At 44.5% G+C, this 27,334-nt stretch overlaps 2 protein-coding genes and 3 pseudogenes across 5 annotated transcripts; 2 read left to right on the forward strand and 3 right to left on the reverse strand.

Annotated features, from left to right (window-relative positions):
• Positions 1–678: 678 nt before the first annotated feature.
• Positions 679–786, reverse strand: LOC140582026 (small nucleolar RNA U3; annotated as a pseudogene).
• A 3,476-nt stretch (positions 787–4,262) lies between these two features.
• On the forward strand, positions 4,263–7,964 carry LOC140581970 (speedy protein A-like). Of its 3 annotated transcripts, none has more exons than XM_072705963.1 (10): positions 4,263–4,424; positions 5,072–5,221; positions 5,402–5,460; positions 5,547–5,632; positions 5,788–5,959; positions 6,233–6,434; positions 6,801–6,858; positions 7,134–7,261; positions 7,433–7,494; positions 7,685–7,964. In XM_072705963.1, the coding sequence occupies exons 2-10, from the start codon at positions 5,074–5,076 to the stop codon at positions 7,736–7,738; spliced, it is 969 nt and encodes a 322-aa protein (XP_072562064.1). In that variant the 5' UTR covers positions 4,263–4,424; positions 5,072–5,073; the 3' UTR covers positions 7,739–7,964. The 3 variants fall into 3 exon arrangements, with proteins under 3 accessions (XP_072562064.1, XP_072562066.1, XP_072562065.1); XM_072705965.1 differs by having other exon boundaries at positions 7,137–7,261; XM_072705964.1 differs by lacking the exon at positions 4,263–4,424 and adding an exon at positions 4,431–4,751.
• Positions 7,965–11,426: 3,462 nt separating this feature from the next.
• On the reverse strand, positions 11,427–11,534 carry LOC140582027 (small nucleolar RNA U3; annotated as a pseudogene).
• Positions 11,535–16,588: 5,054 nt separating this feature from the next.
• On the forward strand, positions 16,589–20,306 carry LOC140581971 (speedy protein A-like). Of its 2 annotated transcripts, none has more exons than XM_072705966.1 (10): positions 16,589–16,778; positions 17,415–17,564; positions 17,745–17,803; positions 17,890–17,975; positions 18,131–18,302; positions 18,576–18,777; positions 19,144–19,201; positions 19,477–19,604; positions 19,776–19,837; positions 20,028–20,306. In XM_072705966.1, exons 2-10 carry the CDS (start codon positions 17,417–17,419, stop codon positions 20,079–20,081), a joined length of 969 nt encoding a protein of 322 aa, XP_072562067.1. In that variant the 5' UTR covers positions 16,589–16,778; positions 17,415–17,416; the 3' UTR covers positions 20,082–20,306. The 2 variants fall into 2 exon arrangements, with proteins under 2 accessions (XP_072562067.1, XP_072562068.1); XM_072705967.1 differs by having other exon boundaries at positions 19,480–19,604.
• A 3,538-nt stretch (positions 20,307–23,844) lies between these two features.
• On the reverse strand, positions 23,845–23,952 carry LOC140582028 (small nucleolar RNA U3; annotated as a pseudogene).
• Positions 23,953–27,334: the final 3,382 nt, after the last annotated feature.

The following is a 27,334-nucleotide window of genomic DNA, read 5'->3' on the forward strand; positions in this document are numbered from 1 at the left end:
TCCCTGGCTATAGGGCAGGTCTAACATAATCAGGAAAACAGTGTCCTCCTCATCACTGATGATGATGCCCTCCTGCTCTCTTGAATACATGCATTTAGGCAGCAAAAACACATTTAAACATTAGTAGACAGTAACAATAAATAATACAGGACAATCAACAGTGGAAGAAAATTCTTTGAGCGAGAACCATTTCTGCTCCCCATGTGAGCCATGCTCACATGAACTTGGGCCAGCTTCCACATCGTCGTGTGGATCTGTCCTGATAGATTAATACTGTAGATACAGAAGAGGCACGATGAAGAGAATACAGTGCAAGGTTAGTACTAACCAGAAAGAACTAGTTAATTAACTAGCTAAATATATATCCCCAATTAACTTTGAAATTTTTGAACATCAGCTGCGTTGATAAGTAAACATATTAAAAAGAAAGTAGATATATTATTATAGGCTTTAATGGAGGGGCTCAGATGCAAGAGGTCTCCACTCAGTGAAGTTGTGAACAACTCTGGCAGTTCCCTGGGTACATTTCCCAAAAGCTCTCATCAGCAACTTACACAGTTGGAATCATGCAACTGAATGAGTCCAACCTGTCACGACATGCAAGCAAGGCACGACCCAAAGGCAGGTTACAGTCTGAATTCCCTGAGATGGGGTGTTGATTGAAGTACACAAGGCAGGTGCACAGCTGTGGACATACCTCCTCATCGTGGCCAGCATGACCAAAGACTTTCATAAGGCATTTCTCCAGTCAGAAACTATAGAAATGATCCCTGAAAGTATAGTCTTAAGATAGCAGTTTAATGCTCGCAGACTCTTCTGAAGACGGAAGCAGTTTCATCCACGGTGTCTCTGGTCTTCAAGAACGTTAGCTGGCTTCATCTTCCTTTGTATATATTGCTGGATGGCCCCACTGAGCCACTCTTGAAAGTTGAGATATACTGTACTTAAAGAAACTGCATTAAACGGATTTTATGTAAAGTGGCTTGCATTTTTATTACCTTCAGAAAGACATATGAAATACCACATTCTATAAGACTTACTACAGGAAGGTTGTCATTTAAATGAAAATATTCTGTAGAAAAAAAGGACACCTTTATTAATAAGGAAGGATGGTACTTTATTTCAGTCATGGCACCTGCCCATCTCAAAACCTCCCCCTATGGGAGCCTTAGTGGTTCACCTATGCAGCTCCAAGGGTCCAGTACACAATAGCAAATCCCACCCAGATCCATTCCTCCAGCTGTATGAGATGGGAGATTACAGGGTTCAGCGAGAATTGTAGTGCCAGTAAGACTATACATACAGACAAGACCTCAAAACTTTCACTTATATTGACCAGTTTAATTGTCCAAAAATGTATGCTACAACACATGCCGTAAGCAAGAAATATGAGAAATCTTTTCTATCACATCCATTCTTACAAAAGTAGGACAACACCACAATGAGTAACTGAGTAAAGGAGATCTCCCCAGGAATAATCACAATCACATGCAAGCAATATTAAATCACTGTCAAATATCTTATACTGTATGTGCACCCTTCCCCATATGGGCATACAGGTACAAAATGGCTGGTAAATTTCTGCCCCATCTTAATGTGCACCCTCACCATAAGCCTGGATAAGTTCAATTTACTTAAAAAAATTGAGGAAACAGGTCTCCTTAAAAAAAAGTTCATTTAACTTAAAACTTAACAAGTTGCTTCAACTCTTCAATCTTTTGTAAAAGCTTTTTTCAAGACGAGGGCAGAATACTCTTGGTCGTCTGTCTTTGCTCCTTTTCCATCTGTCCCACTCTTGCAAGAGCCCAAGCACATGCCCTGCAGCTCATGATTGCAAGGACACTCTGCTTCCTTTGAACTCATTTTTGACTCATTGTAATGAAAATAATTCTTTTCTAATCAATATTTTAGCCAAAATAATTTGCTTAGTAGGTGTGTTGATAAGCTAGATGTCACTTGACCCCTACCTAATGGTAATTGAATGGCAATGGAAATTAAACAGGCATGTCCCAAAAGATGATAAGACAAAGTACAAGGGGTACAATTGGGGGGAAAAATCTATGTTTTATTTAGATTTGAATGAAAAAAATGGCATGTCCAAAATTATTAATGCCCTTCTCAATAGTCAATGAAAAAGCCTTTTTTGGATTTTACAGCATAAGGACATAAGAAATTTAAAAATGAGAGGAGGCCATCAAGCTTGTTTGGAGAGAACTTAACTAATAGCTCAGAGTTGTTAAAATCTTATCTAGCTCTGATTTAAAGGAACCCAGGGTTTTAGCTTCCACTACACTAGCAGGAAGACTATTCCATACTCTAACTACACGCTGTGTAAAGAAGTGCTTCCTCAAATTCATTTTAAAATGTTCTCCTGCTAATTTCCACTTATGGCCATGATGCCTAGTATTTAAACTACCATTGAAATAGCTATTTGGGTGAACAGCATCCAGACCTGTTAGAATCTTATATACCTGGATCATGGCCCCCCTTAGTCTCCTTTGCTTGAGGCTGAACAGATTCAGCTCAGCTAACCTCTCCTCATAAGACATTCCTCTAAGACCAGGAATCATTCTCCACTAAGACCAGGAATCATTCTCGTAGCCCTACGTTGCACCCTTTCCAAGGCAGCAATGTCCTTCTTAAGGTATGTTGACCAAACCTGCACACAATATTCTAGGTGGGGTCTTACCAAGGAATTATATAATCGTAGCATCACTTCCCTTGACGTAAACTCCACACACCTAGAGCTATAACCCAACATCCTAGTAGGCCTTTTACAGTGCCCACTTTTAATATTAATTGGGGCTTTCCGTCTTTCTCCACTTATCTTCTTAACTAACCAAATTTGAAATATATATTGTGTGTATATCTAGTATGTGTACATATTTTATTCTCGGATTCTATTTTATGCCTCGGATTCTGTTTAATTGTAAGATTTACTATGCATCTGCTGGCGCGTTCCAAACTAAATCTCATTGCACTTACTATGACAATAAAACATCTTTTTGTCCCGGGTCCCGGTCCCTGTCCCCCTCTGGTCTTGTATTCTAGCATCTGGTCTGTCGTTTTTTCCCTGGTGTGAGTTTCCCTCATCCGTCTGCCTAGTACAGATCCCCTCTCCGGCCGACCTCGCATGCCCGGACTACATGCGTTGGGGAGGGTTCTGTGACACCCGCAGTCCTTGCCTCTCGTTTCAGCCCCTGTGTGGATGATCCCAGGTGCCTCTCGTTTACTCCCTCATCTGTGATGTATTTAAGTGCCTCCTCATCCTGAGCTCTCCAGTCTGCTCATTGTATTCTTATGTGTGTGATGTTATGTTATGTTGTTGCTGCCTGCCTGTGCTCCCAGTGGCCTGTACTATGAAGCGGGGTTACTGGCTTATCGGGGTAACTTGTTGGATTTAAGGTAGTCTGGGCAAAATGTAAGTGAGCGAATATGAAGTCCATTTAAACTGTGGTACCTTAAATCTGACAAGTTACCCCGATAAGCCAGTAACCCCGCTTCGTAATACAGGCCACTGGTCTGCTTTGTGTTACAGTCTGATCATTTTTGCCCCCCTGTGCTCCTTTTCCTTTCGCCTTACCTGCCGTTTTGTCTAAATAAAGCCCCTTTTGATTTTCCCCATCTTTGCCTTCGCTTCCTTTCTTCCCGCTATGTGACAATCTCTCTGCCGACCACAGAATTTGAATCGGTGACCTTCTGATCACGAGCACAGCATCCTCACCCACTACCACAACAGAGTCTTATAACAGCGCCATCAGGCAACACATTAGCAAAAAATCTTTTTACCTCCTGTACATGCTGTTTAAAGTCTATTCAGAAATTTAATTTATAAGTTATGCAACAAATAGCAATTGTTATAGTCAGTTTTATTATTTTTAAAAGCTAAGAATGCATTCACTTAGAGGGAATTAACTTTCCTACTAACTTTATATTTTGTGTTCAAAACGTCAGTCATAACATGAAACTGTATAAATATAAATCTGTCAATCAAAAATCTAAACTCTGTATATTTGAAGTGCAAAAATGACGTGAATATATAGGGTAACCACAATAACTTGCTTTAGTATCAGATGTAATGAATCCATCAAAAGGTGATTTTAATTTTTAAAACTACATTTAAGACACAGAAAAGCAATACTCATTACTAATATGGGTAACAGCCTATCAGGATCATGAATATTATTATGATTTATTTTTGAATAATACACGCAAGATACAGTATATATCGCATCGCGGGCCGTTGCCATGGATACAGTTGCGGGATTCGAACCTGAACTGTAGAAAAGAGCACTGTGAAAACCTTCACCGGAGCAGACATTGAGAGAAACTGAGAAAAAACGACACTTCAGCGAAATACCATCTACAAGAAGAATATATACAGATCAGTGAGGTTGAGCGGGATTCCCTGCGATCACGAAAAGGTACAGTGATCATCTCTGAAAGCGCCGCGCTTCGCTGGGTTCAGCTCTACAAAGTGGGGCGCGTTTGGTTCCTACCGCCTGCCTGGTGCCCGTATTCGTTATTTTGCTCTTTTTAAGAATTTTTAAAAATCAGTGTAAAGAGTAAAGTGTTTAAAGGTTTTATTAAAGAGAAATTAGATCTTTTCATCCAAATCGAGTGTTTAATTCAAAAATTACTCAGTCAAATACTCCGTTTCGTCAAAGTTTTCATAAGTCATTTTTTTACTTCAAGACCATCAGAAAAAAGAAAACTAAACATTCTTTCACAACAAGCTCCTTGCAGCTAAAGTAAGCTTTCAACAATGTGTTCTTTATGTCGTGTCATAATATTCATCTGAAGGTTGAGCTTAATTAGCGCGAAATTCGAGGTTTACTACGTATATTGCTACGCCATAGTATTACGCTTAGTCAGCGCGGGAAAAACCCCCCAAAATATTTGTCTCCAATTTAAATACAAACATTTTGTAATAGGGGATGTTAGCCAGTTAGCTGCACCACGTGACTCACCTGCTTTACAACCCAAGCCGGCATTAGAACACAGGTCGGCTAACACCTTGTCAGTGCGCCCCCTAGCGGAGTTACCCCACTGCCTCCGCGCTGCTCCGCAGGGATGGCGAGGTGCGCGCACTTCAGGCGCCAGCACCTCATTCAGCAGGAGGCACAAGATCCATCCAGGCAAGACTGCAGCGGCCCGGAGCAGCAGGAGGAATCCATCGTCATGGAGCAGCAGGAAATGGCTGCTTTCTTCACACTGCTAGGTGGGTTAGATTAGTTCCAGCGTGAGGAAGAGCTTTAAATGATCTTTTAAATCTGCTTTTATGTAATGAAAATATAACATCAAAATAAAATGCATTTCATTACAAGTACAGTATATGTGCCTGCTTTATGTATACTGGATGAATTCAAATATTGAAAAAATTATTTCATGATGCCCTCAGATGATGATCTGATCCAGGATTTCCTCTGCATGGACTCCTGCTATAAGATGACTGACAAGGTAACTTTAATGCATTGGTTTTGCTACATTAATCACTGTAAGCAAAGCAGAGACGACTTTTTCCATCCCTTTGCTCTTCATCTCAGTACCTGCTGGCGATGACGTTCATCTACTTCAGGAGAGCTCACTTCACTCCTAGTGAGCAGACGAGGATGAACTTCTTCATCGCCCTGTAAGTGACGGCATGCTATGGTGGGCAATATAGATGAATGTTAAAATAATAAGAAAAACAATTTCCTCCATCAGCATGAGGATAAGTCTTGGATGAAACTGTTGGAGGTCAGCCAGCCAATGGATCTTGGAATAGTGAATTCTTCCTCTCCCCAGCTATCTTGCTAACATGATGGAGGAGGAAGAGATGGGAACCAGGTTTGAGATATTCCCCTGGGCCTTGGGTGAAACCTGGACAAGTCAGTTTCCCACCTTCCTGAAGAAGAAGGACCAGCTCTGGGCACGGATGGAGTACAGGACTGCTGTCAGCTCCCGCTGCTGTGAGGAGGTACAGTATGTTGCCTGATCTTTAATACAAGTAAATGACATTAATCTTCAGCCACCATGAGGCTTGAAATGTCTCAGAGCAGAGGGAAGGGTTTCTCATCATTAATGACCTTTTCTGTCTTACTGTAACTTAAGCTAAGCTAAGGGCTGTTTGCTCACTGTTGTCTTTGGGGGCAGATACCAAATGACTGTTATCATAAGTGGTGTTTGTTGCTGGTGTCGCAGTGAGTCACGTTCTGCCATCTGATCCATGTATGTCCGTTTCCCCATGCAGGTGATGGCCATCGTACCCTCCCACTCTCTGTGGAAGCGGGAGCGCCCCGAACATCACAGCGGGGCTCAGCGGCACTACGACAGAGAGGGCCTTCAGCGGCCCCGGGGCCCATCTGCTGCACCCATCGCCTGCACGCTCTGCGACAGGAGGACCATCCAGACCCAGGAACCTTGTGCTTCTGAGCACGCAGGGAGCCCAGAGTGTAAGTATGACCTCTAAATGCCAGTTTTTCTGTAGTGCATAGCCTGTCAGTTTTTATGCACTGCAACTTGATCCAGTTATTTTCTTTTAGATTTACATTAGTCTTCCCAGAATTGTTGTCACTGAGCACTTTTCTTAAAAAGTTAAATTTTACGTTCATTGTACATTTTGCAATCCATCTATTGGTTCATTGAGATTTTCCCCAGTTCCTTGTTCGCTGTCTTGTGTGGACCTCTCAGCCATTAATGAGCCTATTACATTTTACTGAAACATAGAGAGCAGAGCTACAGGTCAAAGTCTTAGCTCAGTCTAGCAGGCCTAGAGACACTTAGCATCAGTATTTACTGTTGTCTGCTACGTTTTTCAGCCAGCGCACAAGGCGGAGAAGCAGAAGAGGATGGAGCCCTGGTCCGGATCAATGAAGAGTAGGTTCTTCTTGGGTAGAATGAAAACCTGCACACACAGCCTAATCGTGTGCTTTAATTCATTACTCCTACAGATGTGCTGTACTGAGTATTTCAGGTATTTCGTGGTTCTTCATCCCTGCATCACATGTATTCTATTCCAGCACATTAACTGTAAATCACAAGACCTTGTTTGGAAATGATGGTCTTTGGCGCCAATTATGGTAACATCAAGACATCTGTGCAATTAAGAGCAGAAACTTCTAGCTATTAATGGTGATCCTTCTCTCTCTCAGAAGAAGAGGCTCAAAGAGAACACGGGATGGACAGCTGAAGGACCACAGTTGCTGCCCAGATCCACTGGAAGGTCCAAGTCATCCTGACCCTAGAGGAAGGCCGCAGGACCTTGGATTTCCCTCTGGGGGTAAGATGTCATATTAAATTTTATATTAAGTGGTTAAAATGGGTGGATGAAATTGACTGAAGGTGCAGGTTGCAAAAACGACAGGAAGTTAAATGTACAGATGAAATGTATGCTAACGGTTGCCTTCCTGTATGTGCTAATGCCGGACGGTCCACCCTTTTGGTCTTGCAGCACACGTTGGAGCCCTCGTTCCAGGTTGGATCATCGTGCAGCCGGGATTTTATATGATACAGGTGAGGCACAAAAGTACAACGTTTTCAGTAAGAGTTTGATACTTATTAATGTGCGATACAAAAAATGGATAGTTTCACTTATTGCCCAGGAAACCTCATTTGTAAATAATGATATTTTTTTGCAGCACGCTGTGTAACAGGTGTCATGTTTTCGGGTTTCTCTGTGAGTGTCCTGGTTTCTGTTTTGCAGCCCCATTTCTGGATCCCTGCTTCCTGGCCTGGGCTTCCAGCTCCTCAACCGTGAGTATGCTTCTGTGTATGAGAACCTTAACCCCTACCAAGCCCAGATCTTTAGCATAATTTTATTTTTTTAAATTAAAGTTACAGTGTAAAGATATTCAGTCTCAGTGTGGCCACTCTGATCTCACCCACCCTAGTTTTTTTTTTTTAGCTTTTTTAATTGTAGTCATAGATTTTTATAAAATTGAGTCCTCTCCCAGGTGGGGAGGTGCACTTCGTGTTGGGCAGTGTCGGGGGGGAGGGGCAGTGTGCCGGGACGCTGCGGAGGGCGGCAATCCATCCTGCCAGGGGGTGGGCTTGGGGGGCTGGGGCCCCTTTGGCGTGTGGGGGCCCTCCGCCGGGGGGGGGGCGGTGGGCTCCCGGTTGATGGGGCCCTTTGGCCCTGGACCCGCTTGCCTTTTTTTTAATATATTTAATCACGGTACCAGGGTGGCTGAGCTCAGAGTGGCCACACTGGGATTGAATATATTTACACTTACACTAAATTTAAAATAAAGTTGTCCTCCGAAGAGGGGGGGTGGTGGTGGGCAAAAAAAATAAAAACCAGCTTTTTTCCCCCAAGTAGTTCTACTATTGAACAGTCTGGCCCCTCCCAGGCTAAGACTGGATTTTCTCTGTTTGCCGGTGGGTCTGGGGTTTTCCCGTCCTTGGCTGCTAGTTGTGGTCCCATCAGGCATGGTGGGGCGGGACTCTTCCGGTCTGCGCCTTGGGGGGGGGGGGGTTCCCTGTGCCAGGCTGCCTGTGGCGCCCCTGAGCACCCCGGTTGGCCGCCCCCGGCTGTGCGGGGTCGGGGATGGGGACTAATCGGGACCAGTCGTGGTTCTGGTTCCGGTGCGGGGGGGGGGTCCACTCCTGGCACGCCCTTATTGCTCCCCTGGGCCCGACACCACATTTCACACAGCACTAGGGCCTTGAGGGGCAGTGGGGAGGTGCGCTGAGACACTGCCCCTCAATTTCTACTTGCATGTTAGACACCACATGACATTAGCGCTGAGGAGGTGGGTTGAGGCAGGTGTGGCTCTGCCGTCTGCCAGCGGGGGGGGGGGGAGTGCCCGTGCCGCAACTGCTCGCCCGTTTTTTGCACTTTAGTCTTATACACAGTCCATACTACATTAGAGCCTGGGGGTGCGGGGAGGGGGATGAGGAGCTCTGCCATCTGCCAGTGGTGGGGCCCTCGTACCCGAACTGCACCCACTAATTTGAATGCATCGTAGACATAAACACATAACTCTGTCACACACATACATACACACTTTACACTAACATGGGACGGGGAAGCGATGGGGGCTGAGGGGCCCCCCCTAACTCTCTGTCTCTGGCCCTGCGCGGGTGGGGGTCCAACGCCAGCGGGGGTGGAGGCTCCCGGTTGATGGGGCCTTTTGGCCCCGGACCCGCTTGCCTTTTTTTTTTTTTTTTTTTTTTTTTATATATAATCATGGTACCAGGGTGGCTGAGCTCAGAGTGGCCACACTGGGATTGAATATCTTTACACTTACACTCAATTTAAAATAAAGTTGTCCTCCGAAGAGGGGGGGTGGTGGCGGGCAAAAAACAAATAATAAACAGCTTTTTTCCCCCAAGTAGTTCTACTATTGAACAGTCTGGCCCCTCCCAGGCTAAGACTGGATTTTCTAAATGAGATAACATTCCCTCTCTCTGCACTGGAATCATAACTGCAATAAATCTGTAACTAACAAAAAATCATTGCTGCACATTCACCACTTTACCAAAAATCCATTATACCACATTCAGTGGTTACCCAAAACCCATTACTGTACAACACTCGCTATATATATATTTCATTGTATTTTTTCTGTCTATGTATTATGTCTCAGCACATTATGTTTAAACTCAGATTGAAAGGGTTTAAATGTCTTTCATATTCAATTTACCTCTGCTTTCTTGCACTTTAACAAAATCACCATTTCATCTCTGCATATAACCCATGAATCATACATCTGAAGATGAAAAACTCTCCCAGATTTCCCAGATTATCCAATTGGCAAAACAAAAAGTCTTTATCTGAATGAGAATAACTTCAGGCTGAAAGATACAGATTGGAGAAATGGCTGTGTTGTAATAGTGCAAGCCGATGTGCAGAATATATAGAGCAGTTTTCTTTGTTTTAGTTTCTGTGTATGTACAATATTTAATAAACAACATAAAATGTTTAATTCATACAGATTATTTCACTGCACTGATCACTTAAAGTCGCTGCTGTTCTGCCATACAATTGTGCAATATTGTACATTATTTTTTTACTTCAGAGGTTTTATATTAGTTCATTTTATTTTTACCCAGTTTAGATATTTTATTCTAGTATTGTATTTTTATCTATTTGTTATTTAGACCTGAGAAACTGTGTTTCGTTCTTATCATGTCAAGTGCTTTGAATGGGAATAAAAGCTGATTCTGATGTATATATTCTTCTCCTGTATTATTCACATCCATTTCGTCTGGCTTACTGAGGTCAGACTCACATCCCTCCAATGCTGCAGCCAAATTTGGCTGAAAACACTGTCTAGATAGATGTGCAATGAGGTAGAGGCTGGCTCTCCTGAGGTTATGCAGGGTCGTTTCTCTACTATATTCAGACAAATCCATTCTGCAAATAAGACACTTGTGATTTTCCTGGGGGAAAATATGAAAAAAACTATACTTACAAAGAAATTTGAAAGTGCATAACCACATAGTGTGCTGTTGATCATATATTTGATTGGCAGTAGGGGTTATCCCACTCCAAGGGTGTCAAAGCCATACTTTCCATCACTGGCAAAATGCCCAACACCTAACAGGCCATGACAGAGGATCATTTCCACAGCTATTGAGACAGGCCTGCCTTTAATCACGACCAATAAAAAAGCCCCCTCATGGAGGGGCGGGATTCCGAACTCACTCATTTTCCTCATATTCCTGTGGGTAGTGGCCGGATCTTCCAGAGGCTCATGCACTCATTGGTGAGGGCAGTAGCTCATCTCTGCAAATCCAGTAGAGCCTGGGTACAGGGAACAGTGACCAGGGGCTAGATAACACAGCCTGGAGCAGCCCAACCAACATGGTGACAGGGAGGGTTGCATTAACAGGCCCTGTGAATGCCAGCAGAGTCCTACCTCATCGATCCTTCCCTGGCTATAGGGCAGGTCTAACATAATCAGGAAAACAGTGTCCTCCTCATCACTGATGATGATGCCCTCCTGCTCTCTTGAATACATGCATTTAGGCAGCAAAAACACATTTAAACATTAGTAGACAGTAACAATAAATAATACAGGACAATCAACAGTGGAAGAAAATTCTTTGAGCGAGAACCATTTCTGCTCCCCATGTGAGCCATGCTCACATGAACTTGGGCCAGCTTCCACATCGTCGTGTGGATCTGTCCTGATAGATTAATACTGTAGATACAGAAGAGGCACGATGAAGAGAATACAGTGCAAGGTTAGTACTAACCAGAAAGAACTAGTTAATTAACTAGCTAAATATGCAAGAGGTCTCCACTCAGTGAAGTTGTGAACAACTCTGGCAGTTCCCTGGGTACATTTCCCAAAAGCTCTCATCAGCAACTTACACAGTTGGAATCATGCAACTGAATGAGTCCAACCTGTCACGACATGCAAGCAAGGCACGACCCAAAGGCAGGTTACAGTCTGAATTCCCTGAGATGGGGTGTTGATTGAAGTACACAAGGCAGGTGCACAGCTGTGGACATACCTCCTCATCGTGGCCAGCATGACCAAAGACTTTCATAAGGCATTTCTCCAGTCAGAAACTATAGAAATGATCCCTGAAAGTATAGTCTTAAGATAGCAGTTTAATGCTCGCAGACTCTTCTGAAGACGGAAGCAGTTTCATCCACGGTGTCTCTGGTCTTCAAGAACGTTAGCTGGCTTCACCTTCCTTTGTATATATTGCTGGATGGCCCCACTGAGCCACTCTTGAAAGTTGAGATATACTGTACTTAAAGAAACTGCATTAAACGGATTTTATGTAAAGTGGCTTGCATTTTTATTACCTTCAGAAAGACATATGAAATACCACATTCTATAAGACTTACTACAAGAAGGTTATCATTTAAATGAAAATATTCTGTAGAAAAAAAGGACACCTTTATTAATAAGGAAGGATGGTACTTTATTTCAGTCATGGCATCTGCCCATCTCAAAACCTCCCCCTATGGGAGCCTTAGTGGTTCACCTATGCAGCTCCAAGGGTCCAGTACACAACAGCAAATCCCACCCAGATCCATTCCTCTAGCTGTATGAGATGGGAGATTACAGGGTTCAGCGAGAATTGTAGTGCCAGTAAGACTATACATACAGACAAGACCTCAAAACTTTCACTTATATTGACCAGTTTAATTGTCCAAAAATGTATGCTACAACACATGCCGTAAGCAAGAAATATGAGAAATCTTTTCTATCACATCCATTCTTACAAAAGTAGGACAACACCACAATGAGTAACTGAGTAAAGGAGATCTCCCCAGGAATAATCACAATCACATGCAAGCAATATTAAATCACTGTCAAATATCTTATATGTGCACCCTTCCCCATATGGGCATACAGGTACAAAATGGCAGGTAAATTTCTGCCCCATCTTAATGTGCACCCTCACCATAAGCCTGGATAAGTTCAATTTACTTAAAAAAACTGAGGAAACAGGTCTCCTTAAAAAAAGTTAATTTAACTTAAAACTTAACAAGTTGCTTCAACTCTTCAATCTTTTGTAAAAGCTTTTTTCAAGACGAGGGCAGAATACTCTTGGTCGTCTCTCTCTTTGCTCCTTTTCCATCTGTCCCACTCTTGCAAGAGCCCAAGCACATGCCCTGCAGCTCATGATTGCAAGGACACTCTGCTTCCTTTGAACTCATTTTTGACTCATTGTAATGAAAATAATTCTTTTCTAATCAATATTTTAGCCAAAATAATTTGCTTAGTAGGTGTGTTGATAAGCTAGATGTCACTTGACCCCTACCTAATGGTAATTGAATGGTAATGGAAATTAAACAGGCATGTCCCAAAAGATGATAAGACAAAGTACAAGGGGTACAATTGGGGGGAAAAAATCTATGTTTTATTTAGATTTGAATGAAAAAAATGGCATGTCCAAAATTATTAATGCCCTTCTCAATAGTCAATGAAAAAGCCTTTTTTGGATTTTACAGCATAAGGACATAAGAAATTTAAAAATGAGAGGAGGCCATCAAGCTTGTTTGGAGAGAACTTAACTAATAGCTCAGAGTTGTTAAAATCTTATCTAGCTCTGATTTAAAGGAACCCAGGGTTTTAGCTTCCACTACACTAGCAGGAAGACTATTCCATACTCTAACTACACGCTGTGTAAAGAAGTGCTTCCTCAAATTCATTTTAAAATGTTCTCCTGCTAATTTCCACTTATGGCCATGATGCCTAGTATTTAAACTACCATTGAAATAGCTATTTGGGTGAACAGCATCCAGACCTGTTAGAATCTTATATACCTGGATCATGGCCCCCCTTAGTCTCCTTTGCTTGAGGCTGAACAGATTCAGCTCAGCTAACCTCTCCTCATAAGACATTCCTCTAAGACCAGGAATCTGTCAGGGCTGTGGGGCAGGCGAGCAGGGCTGGCCGGACAGGACAGGCAGGTCAGGCGAGACGGGCTTGGGTGTGTGGCCAGCAGGAGGTGCCGCAGGCAGAGCAGGCACCTCGGCGGGCGTGGGTGCAGGCGGAGGCAGCACCGGAACCGCAGACGCAGCCACAGGCACCACCATCACGTGGCCAACAGGGGGCGCAAACGCAGCCACCTCAGGCAATTCGGGTGCCGGCAGGACTGGCGAGACAGGCAGTTCGGGTGCCGGCAGGACAGGCGAGACAGGCTGTGCAGGAGCCGGCAGGACGGGCGCCGCCATCCCGCGGCCAGCAGGGGGCGCCGTCGCGGGCGCCGCCATCACGCGGCCGGCAGGGGGCGCCGCAGCGGGCGCCGCCATCACGCGGCCAGCAGGGGGCGCCGCAGCGGCCGCCTCGGGCATTGCCCTAGGCAGAGCAGGCAGGACAGGCGGGTCAGGCAGGACAGGCAGGACAGGCGGGTCCGCTGGCAAAGCGGCGGAAGCTGCAGCAGGCGGTGCCGCGGGCAGAGCGGCGGCAGCTGCAGCAGGCAGGACAAGCGGGTCAGGCAGGACAGGCGGAGCTGCTGGCATCGCGGCCTCAGAAGCAGGCGGTGCCGCGGGCAGAGCGGCGACATCAGCAGCGGGCGGCGCGGCCGCGGGCAGAGCGGCGGCATCAGCCGCGGGCGGCGCGGCCGCGGGCAGAGCGGCGGCGGCAGCAGGCAGCGCAGCCGCGGGCAGAGCGGCGGCGGCAGCAGGCAGCGCAGCCGCGGGCAGATCCGGAACATGCAGGTCCGGATCAAACAGGTCCGGAGCAGGCAGGAGGGGTGCTGAGCGCGTAGGCGCCCTCCCTTTAAGGGCTCTAGCGACCCGGGGAATAGCTTCCCTAACAGCGCGTATTCCACCCTGACCCAGGCGCGCCGGCCGGTAATTATACGCCTCCAATGGAGGCGGCTTCTCCTCATCACGAGGCTTACCAGCAGGGCTGAGCGGGTAGGTGGCAGCGGGGTTCTCCCAGGCGGGGAGCAGAGAGCAGGCTCCTAGGTAGAGCGTCGGGGCTGCTTCCGCCAGCTCTCTGCTCCGCCTCTCCCGGCTGCTCGTGAGGTGCTGGCTCAGGCGGCGAAGGCATTTCCGTGCCTTCTGCAGCGGGTACTGTTGCCCGGGCGGGCGTTCCTTTGCCAGGAGGTCCGCGCCCTGCTGGGCTAGCTGCAGGGCCGCGGGGTCCTCCTGGACCTCGGGCTGGGATCGCCAGTACACAAAGTCTTGCAGGAGACCGAGCCGGTGGTGCTCGGTCTCCCGCGTTGTGTTGTTGCAGAGATCTGTCATTCTGTCAGGGCTGTGGGGCAGGCGAGCAGGAAAGCAGGCAAGCGGAGCCGTGACGTCGGACGAACAGGGTTTTAATGTTAAGACGATGGCTGACAGGCACAAACACCAAGACAATACAATGACAGATCTGGGGAAGACAGACTGAGACTCGGACTAAATACAAAAAGACTAGGCAGAAATAACAGGACACAGATGATCACAATTGGTAATCACACGAGGTAACGAGGTGGGCGTGGCACACATCGGGATCGAACGGAGCGGATCGTGACAGAATCATTCTCCTCTAAGACCAGGAATCATTCTCGTAGCCCTACGTTGCACCCTTTCCAAGGCAGCAATGTCCTTCTTAAGGTATGGTGACCAAACCTGCACACAATATTCTAGGTGGGGTCTTACCAAGGAATTATATAATCGTAGCATCACTTCCCTTGACGTAAACTCCACACACCTAGAGCTATAACCCAACATCCTAGTAGGCCTTTTACAGTGCCCACTTTTAATATTAATTGGGGCTTTCCGTCTTTCTCCACTTATATTCTTAACTAACCAAATTTGAAATATATATTGTGTGTATATCTAGTATGTGTACATATTTTATTCTCGGATTCTATTTTATGCCTCGGATTCTGTTTAATTGTAAGATTTACTATGCATCTGCTGGCGCGTTCCAAACTAAATCTCATTGCACTTACTATGACAATAAAATATCTTTTTGTCCCGGGTCCCGGGTCCCTGTCCCCCTCTGGTCTTGTATTCTAGCATCTGGTCTGTCGTTTTTTCCCTGTTGTGACTTTCCCTCATCCGTCTGCCTAGTACAGATCCCCTCTCCGGCCGACCTCGCATGCCTGGAGTACATGCGTCGGGGAGGGTTCTGTGACACCCGCAGTCCTTGCCTCTCGTTTCAGCCCCTGTGTGGATGATCCCAGGTGCCTCTCGTTTACTCCCTCATCTGTGATGTATTTAAGTGCCTCCTCATCCTGAGCTCTCCAGTCTGCTCATTGTATTCTTATGTGTGTGATGTCATGTTATGTTGTTGCTGCCTGCCTGTGCTCCCAGTGGCCTGTACTACGAAGCGGGGTTACTGGCTTATCGGGGTAACTTGTTGGATTTAAGGTAGTCTGGGCAAAATGTAAGTGAGCGAATATGAAGTCCATTTAAACTGTGGTACCTTAAATCTGACAAGTTACCCCGATAAGCCAGTAACCCCGCTTCGTAATACAGGCCACTGGTCTGCTCTGTGTTACAGTCTGATCATTTTTGGCCCCCTGTGCTCCTTTTCCTTTCGCCTTACTTGCCGTTTTGTCTAAACAAAGCCCCTTTTGATTTTCCCCATCTTTGCCTTCGCTTCCTTTCTTCCCGCTATGTGACAAACTCTCTGCCGACCACAGAATTTGAATCGGTGACCTTCTGATCACGAGCACAGCATCCTCACCCACTACCACAACAGAGTCTTATAACAGCGCCATCAGGCAACACATTAGCAAAAAATCTTTTTACCTCCTGTACATGCTGTTTAAAGTCTATTCAGAAATTGAATTTATAAGTTATGCAACAAATAGCAATTGTTATAGTCAGTTTTATTATTTTTAAAAGCTAAGAATGCATTCACTTAGAGGGCATTAACTTTCCTACTAACTTTATATTTTGTGTTCAAAACGTCAGTCATAACATGAAACTGTATAAATATAAATCTGTCAATCAAACATCTAAACTCTGCAAAAATGACGTGTGTATAGGGTAACCACAATGACTTGCTTTAGTATCAGATGTAATTAATCCATCAAAAAGTGATTTTAATTTTTAAAACTACATTTAAGACATAGAAAAGCAATACTCATTACTAATATGGGGAACAGCCTATCAGGATCATAAATATTATTATGATTTGTTTTTGAATAATACACGCAAGATATATATCGCATCGCGGTCCGTTGCCATGGATACAGTTGCGGGATTCGAACCTGAACTGTGGAAAAGACCACTGTGAAAACCTAAAGCACACGAAAAGACATTGAGTCCTGAGAAGACATTGAAAGAAGTTGACAACGAACTGCATTTCAGGGAAACAACAGCTACCACAACAATATACAGATCACTAAGGTTGAGCGGGATTCCCTGCGATCACCAAAAGGTACAGCGATCATCTCTGAAAGCGCCTCGCTTCGCTGGGGTCAGCTCTACAAAGTGGGGCGCGTTTGGTTCCTACCGCCTGCCTGGTGCCCGTATTCGTTATTTTGCTCTTTTTAAAAAAATTTAAAAATCAGTGTAAAGAGTAAAGTGTTTAAAGGTTTTATTAAAGAGAAATTAGATCTTTTCATCCAAATCGAGTGTTTAATTCAAAAATTACTCAGTCAAATACTCCGTTTCGTCAAAGTTTTCATAAGTCATTTTTTTACTTCAAGACCATCAGAAAGAAGAAAACTAAACATTCTTTCACAACAAGTTCCTTGCAGTTAAAGTAAGCTTTCTTTATGTCATGTCATAATATTCATCTGAAGGTTGAGCTTAATTAGCGCGAAATTCGAGGTTTACTACGTATATTGCTACACCATAGTATTACGTTTAGTCAGCGCGGGAAAACCCCCCCCAACATATTTGTCTCCAATTTAAATACAAACATTTTGTAATAGGGGATGTTAGCCAGTTAGCTGCGCCACGTGACTCACCTGCTTTACAACCCAAGCCGGCATTAGAACGCAGGTCGGCTAACACCTCGTCAGTGCGCCCCCTAGCGGAGTTACCCCACTGCCTCCGCGCTGCTCCGCAGGGATGGCGAGGTGCGCGCACTTCAGGCACCAGCACCTCATTCAGCAGGAGGCACAAGATCCATCCAGGCAAGACTGCAGCGGCCCGGAGCAGCAGGAGGAATCCATCGTCATGGAGCAGCAGGAAATGGCTGCTTTCTTCACACTGCTAGGTGGGTTAGATTAGTTCCAGCGTGAGGAAGAGCTTTAAATGATCTTTTAAATCTGCTTTTATGTAATGAAAATATAACATCAAAATAAAATGCATTTGATTACAAGTACAGTATATGTGCCTGCTTTATGTATACTGGATGAATTCAAATATTGAAAAAATGATTTCATGATGCCCTCAGATGATGATCTGATCCAGGATTTCCTCTGCATGGACTCCTGCTATAAGATGACTGACAAGGTAACTTTAATGCATTGGTTTTGCTACATTAATCACTGTAAGCAAAGCAGAGACGACTTTTTCCATCCCTTTGCTCTTCATCTCAGTACCTGCTGGCGATGACCTTCGTCTACTTCAGGAGAGCTCACTTCACTCCTAGTGAGCAGACGAGGATGAACTTCTTCATCGCCCTGTAAGTGACGGCATGCTATGGTGGGCAATATAGATGAATGTTAAAATAATAAGAAAAACAATTTCCTCCATCAGCATGAGGATAAGTCTTGGATGAAACTGTTGGAGGTCAGCCAGCCAATGGATCTTGGAATAGTGAATTCTTCCTCTCCCCAGCTATCTTGCTAACATGATGGAGGAGGAAGAGATGGGAACCAGGTTTGAAATTTTCCCCTGGGCCTTGGGTGAAACCTGGAGGAGTCAATTTCCCACCTTCCTGAAGAAGAAGGACCAGCTCTGGGCACGGATGGAGTACAGGACTGCTGTCAGCTCCCGCTGCTGTGAGGAGGTACAGTATGTTGCCTGATCTTTAATACAAGTAAATGACATTAATCTTCAGCCACCATGAGGCTTGAAATGTCTCAGAGCAGAGGGAAGGGTTTCTCATCATTAATGACCTTTTCTGTCTTACTGTAACTTAAGCTAAGCTAAGGGCTGTTTGCTCACTGTTGTCTTTGGGGGCAGATACCAAATGACTGTTATCATAAGTGGTGTTTGTTGCTGGTGTCGCAGTGAGTCACGTTCTGCCATCTGATCCATGTATGTCCGTGTCCCCATGCAGGTGATGGCCATCGTACCCTCCCACTCTCTGTGGAAGCGGGAGCGCCCCGAACATCACAGCGGGGCTCAGCGGCACTATGACAGAGAGGGCCTTCAGCGGCCCCGGGGCCCATCTGCTGCACCCATCGCCTGCACGCTCTGCGACAGGAGGACCATTCAGACCCAGGAACCTTGTGCTTCTGAGCACGCAGGGAGCCCAGAGTGTAAGTATGAGCTCTAAATGCCAGTTTTTCTGTAGTGCATAGCCTGTCAGTTTTTATGCACTGCAACTTGATCCAGTTATTTTCTTTTAGATTTACATTAGTCTTCCCAGAATTGTTGTCACTGAGCACTTTTCTTAAAAAGTTAAATTTTACGTTCATTGTACATTTTGCAATCCATCTATTGGTTCATTGAGATTTTCCCCAGTTCCTTGTTCGCTGTCTTGTGTGGACCTCTCAGCCATCAATGAGCCTATTACATTTTACTGAAACATAGAGAGCAGAGCTACAGGTCAAAGTCTTAGCTCAGTCTAGCAGGCCTAGAGACACTTAGCGTCAGTATTTACTGTTGTCTGCTACGTTTTTCAGCCAGCGCACAAGGCGGAGAAGCAGAAGAGGATGGAGCCCTGGTCCGGATCAATGAAGAGTAGGTTCTTCTTGGGTAGAATGAAAACCTGCACACACAGCCTAATCGTGTGCTTTAATTCATTACTCCTACAGATGTGCTGTACTGAGTATTTCAGGTATTTCGTGGTTCTTCATCCCTGCATCACATGTATTCTATTCCAGCACATTAACTGTAAATCACAAGACCTTGTTTGGAAATGATGGTCTTTGGCGCCAATTATGGTAACATCAAGACATCTGTGCAATTAAGAGCAGAAACTTCTAGCTATTAATGGTGATCCTTCTCTCTCTCAGAAGAAGAGGCTCAAAGAGAACACGGGATGGACAGCTGAAGGACCACAGTTGCTGCCCAGATCCACTGGAAGGTCCAAGTCATCCTGACCCTAGAGGAAGGCCGCAGGACCTTGGATTTCCCTCTGGGGGTTAGATGTCATATAAAATTTTATATTAAGTGGTTAAAATGGGTGGATGAAATTGACTGAAGGTGCAGGTTGCAAAAACGACAGGAAGTTAAATGTACAGATGAAATGTATGCTAACGGTTGCCTCCCTGTGTATGCTAATGCCGGACGGTCCACCCTTTTGGTCTTGCAGCACACGTTGGAGCCCTCGTTCCAGGTTGGATCATCGTGCAGCCGGGATTTTATATGATACAGGTGAGGCACAAAAGTACAACGTTTTCAGTAAGAGTTTGATACTTATTAATGTGCGATACAAAAAATGGATAGTTTCACTTATTGCCCAGGAAACCTCATTTGTAAATAATGATATTTTTTTGCAGCACGCTGTGTAACAGGTGTCACGTTTTCGGGTTTCTCTGTGAGTGTCCTGGTTTCTGTTTTGCAGCCCCATTTCTGGATCCCTGCTTCCTGGCCTGGGCTTCCAGCTCCTCAACCGTGAGTATGCTTCTGTGTATGAGAACCTTAACCCATACCAAGCCCAGATCTTTAGCATAATTTTATTTTTTTTAATTAAAGTTACAGTGTAAAGATATTCAGTCTCAGTGTGGCCACTCTGATCTCACCCACCCTAGTTTTTTTTTTTTAGCTTTTTTAATTGTAGTCATAGATTTTTATAAAATTGAGTCCTCTCCCAGGTGGGGAGGTGCACTTCGTGTTGGGCAGTGTCGGGGGGGAGGGGCAGTGTGCCGGGACGCTGCGGAGGGCGGCAATCCATCCTGCCAGGGGGTGGGCTTGGGGGGCTGGGGCCCCTTTGGCGTGTGGGGGCCCTCCGCCGGGGGGGGGGCGGTGGGCTCCCGGTTGATGGGGCCCTTTGGCCCTGGACCCGCTTGCCTTTTTTTTAATATATTTAATCACGGTACCAGGGTGGCTGAGCTCAGAGTGGCCACACTGGGAGTGAATATATTTACACTTACACTAAATTTAAAATAAAGTTGTCCTCCGAAGAGGGGGGGTGGTGGTGGGCAAAAAAAATAAAAACCAGCTTTTTTCCCCCAAGTAGTTCTACTATTGAACAGTCTGGCCCCTCCCAGGCTAAGACTGGATTTTCTCTGTTTGCCGGTGGGTCTGGGGTTTTCCCGTCCTTGGCTGCTAGTTGTGGTCCCATCAGGCATGGTGGGGCGGGACTCTTCCGGTCTGCGCCTTGGGGAGGGGGGGGGTTCCCTGTGCCAGGCTGCCTGTGGCGCCCCTGAGCACCCCGGTTGGCCGCCCCCGGCTGTGCGGGGTCGGGGATGGGGACTAATCGGGACCAGTCGTGGTTCTGGTTCCGGTGCGGGGGGGGGTCCACTCCTGGCACGCCCTTATTGCTCCCCTGGGCCCGACACCACATTTCACACAGCACTAGGGCCTTGAGGGGCAGTGGGGAGGTGCGCTGAGACACTGCCCCTCAATTTCTACTTGCATGTTAGACACCACATGACATTAGCGCTGAGGAGGTGGGTTGAGGCAGGTGTGGCTCTGCCGTCTGCCAGCGGGGGGGGGGGGAGTGCCCGTGCCGCAACTGCTCGCCCGTTTTTTGCACTTTAGTCTTATACACAGTCCATACTACATTAGAGCCTGGGGGTGCGGGGAGGGGGATGAGGAGCTCTGCCATCTGCCAGTGGTGGGGCCCTCGTACCCGAACTGCACCCACTAATTTGAATGCATCGTAGACATAAACACATAACTCTGTCACACACATACATACACACTTTACACTAACATGGGACGGGGAAGCGATGGGGGCTGAGGGGCCCCCCCTAACTCTCTGTCTCTGGCCCTGCGCGGGTGGGGGTCCAACGCCAGCGGGGGTGGAGGCTCCCGGTTGATGGGGCCTTTTGGCCCCGGACCCGCTTGCCTTTTTTTTTTTTTTTTTTTTTTTTTTTTATATATAATCATGGTACCAGGGTGGCTGAGCTCAGAGTGGCCACACTGGGATTGAATATCTTTACACTTACACTCAATTTAAAATAAAGTTGTCCTCCGAAGAGGGGGGGTGGTGGCGGGCAAAAAACAAATAATAAACAGCTTTTTTCCCCCAAGTAGTTCTACTATTGAACAGTCTGGCCCCTCCCAGGCTAAGACTGGATTTTCTAAATGAGATAACATTCCCTCTCTCTGCACTGGAATCATAACTGCAATAAATCTGTAACTAACAAAAAATCATTGCTGCACATTCACCACTTTACCAAAAATCCATTATACCACATTCAGTGGTTACCCAAAACCCATTACTGTACAACACTCGCTATATATATATTTCATTGTATTTTTTCTGTCTATGTATTATGTCTCAGCACATTATGTTTAAACTCAGATTGAAAGGGTTTAAATGTCTTTCATATTCAATTTACCTCTGCTTTCTTGCACTTTAACAAAATCACCATTTCATCTCTGCATATAACCCATGAATCATACATCTGAAGATGAAAAACTCTCCCAGATTTCCCAGATTATCCAATTGGCAAAACAAAAAGTCTTTATCTGAATGAGAATAACTTCAGGCTGAAAGATACAGATTGGAGAAATGGCTGTGTGTTGTAATAGTGCAAGCCGATGTGCAGAATATATAGAGCAGTTTTCTTTGTTTTAGTTTCTGTGTATGTACAATATTTAATAAACAACATAAAATGTTTAATTCATACAAAAACATCAAAGTCCTTTTCACATACTAGAGTAAAAGAAATGAGACTCTTTCATCTCAGTAAGGGAAACAGATTATTTCACTGCACTGATCACTTAAAGTCGCTGCTGTTCTGCCATACAATTGTGCTATATTGTATATTATTTTTTTACTTCAGAGGTTTTATATTAGTTCATTTTATTTTTACCCAGTTTAGATATTTTATTCTAGTATTGTATTTTTATCTATTTGTTATTTAGACCTGAGAAACTGTGTTTCGTTCTTATCATGTCAAGTGCTTTGAATGGGAATAAAAGCTGATTCTGATGTATATACTCTTCTCCTGTATTATTCACATCCATTTCGTCTGGCTTACTGAGGTCAGACTCACATCCCTCCAATGCTGCAGCCAAATTTGGCTGAAAACACTGTCTAGATAGATGTGCAATGAGGTAGAGGCTGGCTCTCCTGAGGTTATGCAGGGTCGTTTCTCTACTATATTCAGACAAATCCATTCTGCAAATAAGACACTTGGGATTTTCCTGGGGGAAAATATGAAAAAACTATACTTACAAAGAAATTTGAAAGTGCATAACCACATAGTGTGCTGTTGATCATATATTTGATTGACAGTAGGGGTTATCCCACTCCAAGGGTGTCAAAGCCATACTTTCCATCACTAGCAAAATGCCCAACACCTAACAGGCCATGACAGAGGATCATTTCCACAGCTATTGAGACAGGCCTGCCTTTAATCACCGACCAATAAAAAAGCCCCCTCATGGAGGGGCGGGATTCCGAACTCACTCATTTTCCTCATATTCCTGTGGGTAGTGGCCGGATCTTCCAGAGGCTCATGCACTCATTGGTGAGGGCAGTAGCTCATCTCTGCAAATCCAGTAGAGCCTGGGTACAGGGAACAGTGACCAGGGGCTAGATAACACAGCCTGGAGCAGCCCAACCAACATGGTGACAGGGAGGGTTGCATTAACAGGCCCTGTGAATGCCAGCAGAGTCCTACCTCATCGATCCTTCCCTGGCTATAGGGCAGGTCTAACATAATCAGGAAAACAGTGTCCTCCTCATCACTGATGATGATGCCCTCCTGCTCTCTTGAATACATGCATTTAGGCAGCAAAAACACATTTAAACATTAGTAGACAGTAACAATAAATAATACAGGACAATCAACAGTGGAAGAAAATTCTTTGAGCGAGAACCATTTCTGCTCCCCATGTGAGCCATGCTCACATGAACTTGGGCCAGCTTCCACATCGTCGTGTGGATCTGTCCTGATAGATTAATACTGTAGATACAGAAGAGGCACGATGAAGAGAATACAGTGCAAGGTTAGTACTAACCAGAAAGAACTAGTTAATTAACTAGCTAAATATGCAAGAGGTCTCCACTCAGTGAAGTTGTGAACAACTCTGGCAGTTCCCTGGGTACATTTCCCAAAAGCTCTCATCAGCAACTTACACAGTTGGAATCATGCAACTGAATGAGTCCAACCTGTCACGACATGCAAGCAAGGCACGACCCAAAGGCAGGTTACAGTCTGAATTCCCTGAGATGGGGTGTTGATTGAAGTACACAAGGCAGGTGCACAGCTGTGGACATACCTCCTCATCGTGGCCAGCATGACCAAAGACTTTCATAAGGCATTTCTCCAGTCAGAAACTATAGAAATGATCCCTGAAAGTATAGTCTTAAGATAGCAGTTTAATGCTCGCAGACTCTTCTGAAGACGGAAGCAGTTTCATCCACGGTGTCTCTGGTCTTCAAGAACGTTAGCTGGCTTCATCTTCCTTTGTATATATTGCTGGATGGCCCCACTGAGCCACTCTTGAAAGTTGAGATATACTGTACTTAAAGAAACTGCATTAAACGGATTTTATGTAAAGTGGCTTGCATTTTTATTACCTTCAGAAAGACATATGAAATACCACATTCTATAAGACTTACTACAAGAAGGTTATCATTTAAATGAAAATATTCTGTAGAAAAAAAGGACACCTTTATTAATAAGGAAGGATGGTACTTTATTTCAGTCATGGCACCTGCCCATCTCAAAACCTCCCCCTATGGGAGCCTTAGTGGTTCACCTATGCAGCTCCAAGGGTCCAGCACACAACAGCAAATCCCACCCAGATCCATTCCTCTAGCTGTATGAGATGGGAGATTACAGGGTTCAGCGAGAATTGTAGTGCCAGTAAGACTATACATACAGACAAGACCTCAAAACTTTCACTTATATTGACCAGTTTAATTGTCCAAAAATGTATGCTACAACACATGCCGTAAGCAAGAAATATGAGAAATCTTTTCTATCACATCCATTCTTACAAAAGTAGGACAACACCACAATGAGTAACTGAGTAAAGGAGATCTCCCCAGGAATAATCACAATCACATGCAAGCAATATTAAATCACTGTCAAATATCTTATATGTGCACCCTTCCCCATATGGGCATACAGGTACAAAATGGCTGGTAAATTTCTGCCCCATCTTAATGTGCACCCTCACCATAAGCCTGGATAAGTTCAATTTACTTAAAAAAATTGAGGAAACAGGTCTCCTTAAAAAAAAGTTCATTTAACTTAAAACTTAACAAGTTGCTTCAACTCTTCAATCTTTTGTAAAAGCTTTTTTCAAGACGAGGGCAGAATACTCTTGGTCGTCTCTCTCTTTGCTCCTTTTCCATCTGTCCCACTCTTGCAAGAAGCCCAAGCACATGCCCTGCAGCTCATGATTGCAAGGACACTCTGCTTCCTTTGAACTCATTTTTGACTAATTGTAATGAAAATAATTCTTTTCTAATCAATATTTTAGCCAAAATAATTTGCTTAGTAGGCGTGTTGATAAGCTAGATGTCACTTGACCCCTACCTAATGGTAATTGAATGGTAATGGAAATTAAACAGGCATGTCCCAAAAGATGATAAGACAAAGAACAAGGGGTACAATTGGCGGGGAAAATCTATGTTTTATTTAGATTTGAATGAAAAAAATGGCATGTCCAAAATTATTAATGCCCTTCTCAATAGTCAATGAAAAAGCCTTTATTGGATTTTACAGCATAAGAACATTTAAAGAAATTAAAAAATGAGAGGAGGCCATCAAGCTTGTTTGGAGAGAACTTAACTAATAGCTCAGAGTTGTTATAACCTTATCTAGCTCTGATTTAAAGGAACCCAGGGTTTTAGCTTGCACTACACTAGCAGAAAGACTATTCCATACTCTAAGTACACGCCGTGTAAAGAAGTGCTTCTGCAAAAAATTTTTAAAATGTTCTCCCACTAATTTCCATGAGTTCTAGTATTTAAACTAATACTGAAATAGCCATTTGGCTGAACAGCATCCAAACCTGTTAGAATCTTATAGACCTGGATCATGTCCCCCCTTAGTCTCCTTTGCTCGAGGCTAAACAGATTCAGCTCAGCTAACCTCTCCAAATAAGACATTCCTCTAAGACCAGGAATCATTCTCCTCTAAGACCAGGAATCATTCTCGTAGCCCTACGTTGCACCCTTTCCAAGGCAGCAATGTCCTTCTTAAGGTATGGTGACCAAACCTGCACACAATATTCATGGTGGGCTCTTACCAAGGAATTGTATAATCATAGCATCACTTCCCTTGACCTAAACTCCACACACCTAGAGCTATAACCCAACATCCTAGTAGGCCTTTTACAGTGCCCACTTTTAATATTAATTGGGGCTTTCCGTCTTACTCCACTTATATTCTTAAGTAACCAAATTTTAAATATATATTGTGTGTATACCTAGTATGTGTACATATTTTATTCTCGGATTCTACTTTATACCCCGGATTCTGTTTAATTGTAAGATTTACTATGCATCTGCTGGCGCGTTCCAAACTAAATCTCATTGCATTTACTATGACAATAAAATATCTTTTTGTCCCGGGTCCCGGTCCCTGTCCCCCTCTGGTCTTGTATTCTAGCATCTGGTCTGTCATTTTTCCCCTGGTGTGACTTTCCCTCATCCGTCTGCCTAGGACAGATCCCCTCTCCGGCCGACCTCACATGCCCGGAGTACATGCGTGGGGGAGGGTTCTGTGACACCCGCAGTCCTTGCCTCTCGTTTCAGCCCCTGTGTGGATGATCCCAGGTGCCTCTCGTTTACTCCCTCATCTGTGATGTATTTAAGTGCCTCCTCATCCTGAGCTCTCCAGTCTGCTCATTGTATTCTTATGTGTGTGATGTCATTTTATGTTGTTGCTGCCTGCCTGTGCTCCCAGTGGCCTGTACTACGAAGCGGGGTTACTGGCTTATCGGGGTAACTTGTTGGATTTAAGGTAGTCTGGGCAAAATGTAAGTGAGCGAATATGAAGTCCATTTAAACTGTGGTACCTTAAATCTGACAAGTTACCCCGATAAGCCAGTAACCCCGCTTCGTAGTACAGGCCACTGGTCTGCTCTGTGTTACAGTCTGATCATTTTTGGCCCCCTGTGCTCCTTTTCCTTTCGCCTTACCTGCCGTTTTGTCTAAATAAAGCCCCTTTTGATTTTCCCCATCTTTGCCTTCGCTTCCTTTCTTCCCGCTATGTGACAAACTCTCTGCCGACCACAGAATTTGAATCGGTGACCTTCTGATCACGAGCACAGCATCCTCACCCACTACCACAACAGAGTCTTATAACAGCGCCATCAGGCAACACATTAGCAAAAAATCTTTTTACCTCCTGTACATGCTGTTTAAAGTCTATTCAGAAATTGAATTTATAAGTTATGCAAGAAATAGCAATTGTTATAGTCAGTTTTATTATTTTTAAAAGCTAAGAATGCATTCACTTAGAGGGCATTAACTTTCCTACTAACTTTATATTTTGTGTTCAAAACGTCAGTCATAACATGAAACTGTATAAATATAAATCTGTCAATCAAACATCTAAACTCTGCAAAAATGACGTGTGTATAGGGTAACCACAATGACTTGCTTTAGTATCAGATGTAATTAATCCATCAAAAAGTGATTTTAATTTTTAAAACTACATTTAAGACATAGAAAAGCAATACTCATTACTAATATGGGGAACAGCCTATCAGGATCATAAATATTATTATGAT

Source organism: Paramormyrops kingsleyae, chromosome 23, assembly GCF_048594095.1.
Source record: "Paramormyrops kingsleyae isolate MSU_618 chromosome 23, PKINGS_0.4, whole genome shotgun sequence".
NCBI classification, from domain to species: Eukaryota; Metazoa; Chordata; class Actinopteri; order Osteoglossiformes; family Mormyridae; genus Paramormyrops; species Paramormyrops kingsleyae.

What these genes read in the sequence shown, in the direction of transcription:
- LOC140581970 (XM_072705963.1), top strand. Translation starts at nt 5,074, where the DNA reads ATGGCGAGGTGCGCGCACTTCAGGCGCCAGCACCTCATTCAGCAGGAG. An exon ending in TGCTTTCTTCACACTGCTAG is followed by an intron (nt 5,222 to 5,401) that starts GTGGGTTAGATT and finishes TGATGCCCTCAG; the next exon opens with ATGATGATCTGATCCAGGAT. An exon ending in GCACGCAGGGAGCCCAGAGT is followed by an intron (nt 6,435 to 6,800) that starts GTAAGTATGACC and finishes TACGTTTTTCAG; the next exon opens with CCAGCGCACAAGGCGGAGAA.
- LOC140581971 (XM_072705966.1), top strand. Translation starts at nt 17,417, where the DNA reads ATGGCGAGGTGCGCGCACTTCAGGCACCAGCACCTCATTCAGCAGGAG. An exon ending in GCTCCCGCTGCTGTGAGGAG is followed by an intron (nt 18,303 to 18,575) that starts GTACAGTATGTT and finishes GTCCCCATGCAG; the next exon opens with GTGATGGCCATCGTACCCTC. An exon ending in CGGGATTTTATATGATACAG is followed by an intron (nt 19,838 to 20,027) that starts GTGAGGCACAAA and finishes TCTGTTTTGCAG; the next exon opens with CCCCATTTCTGGATCCCTGC.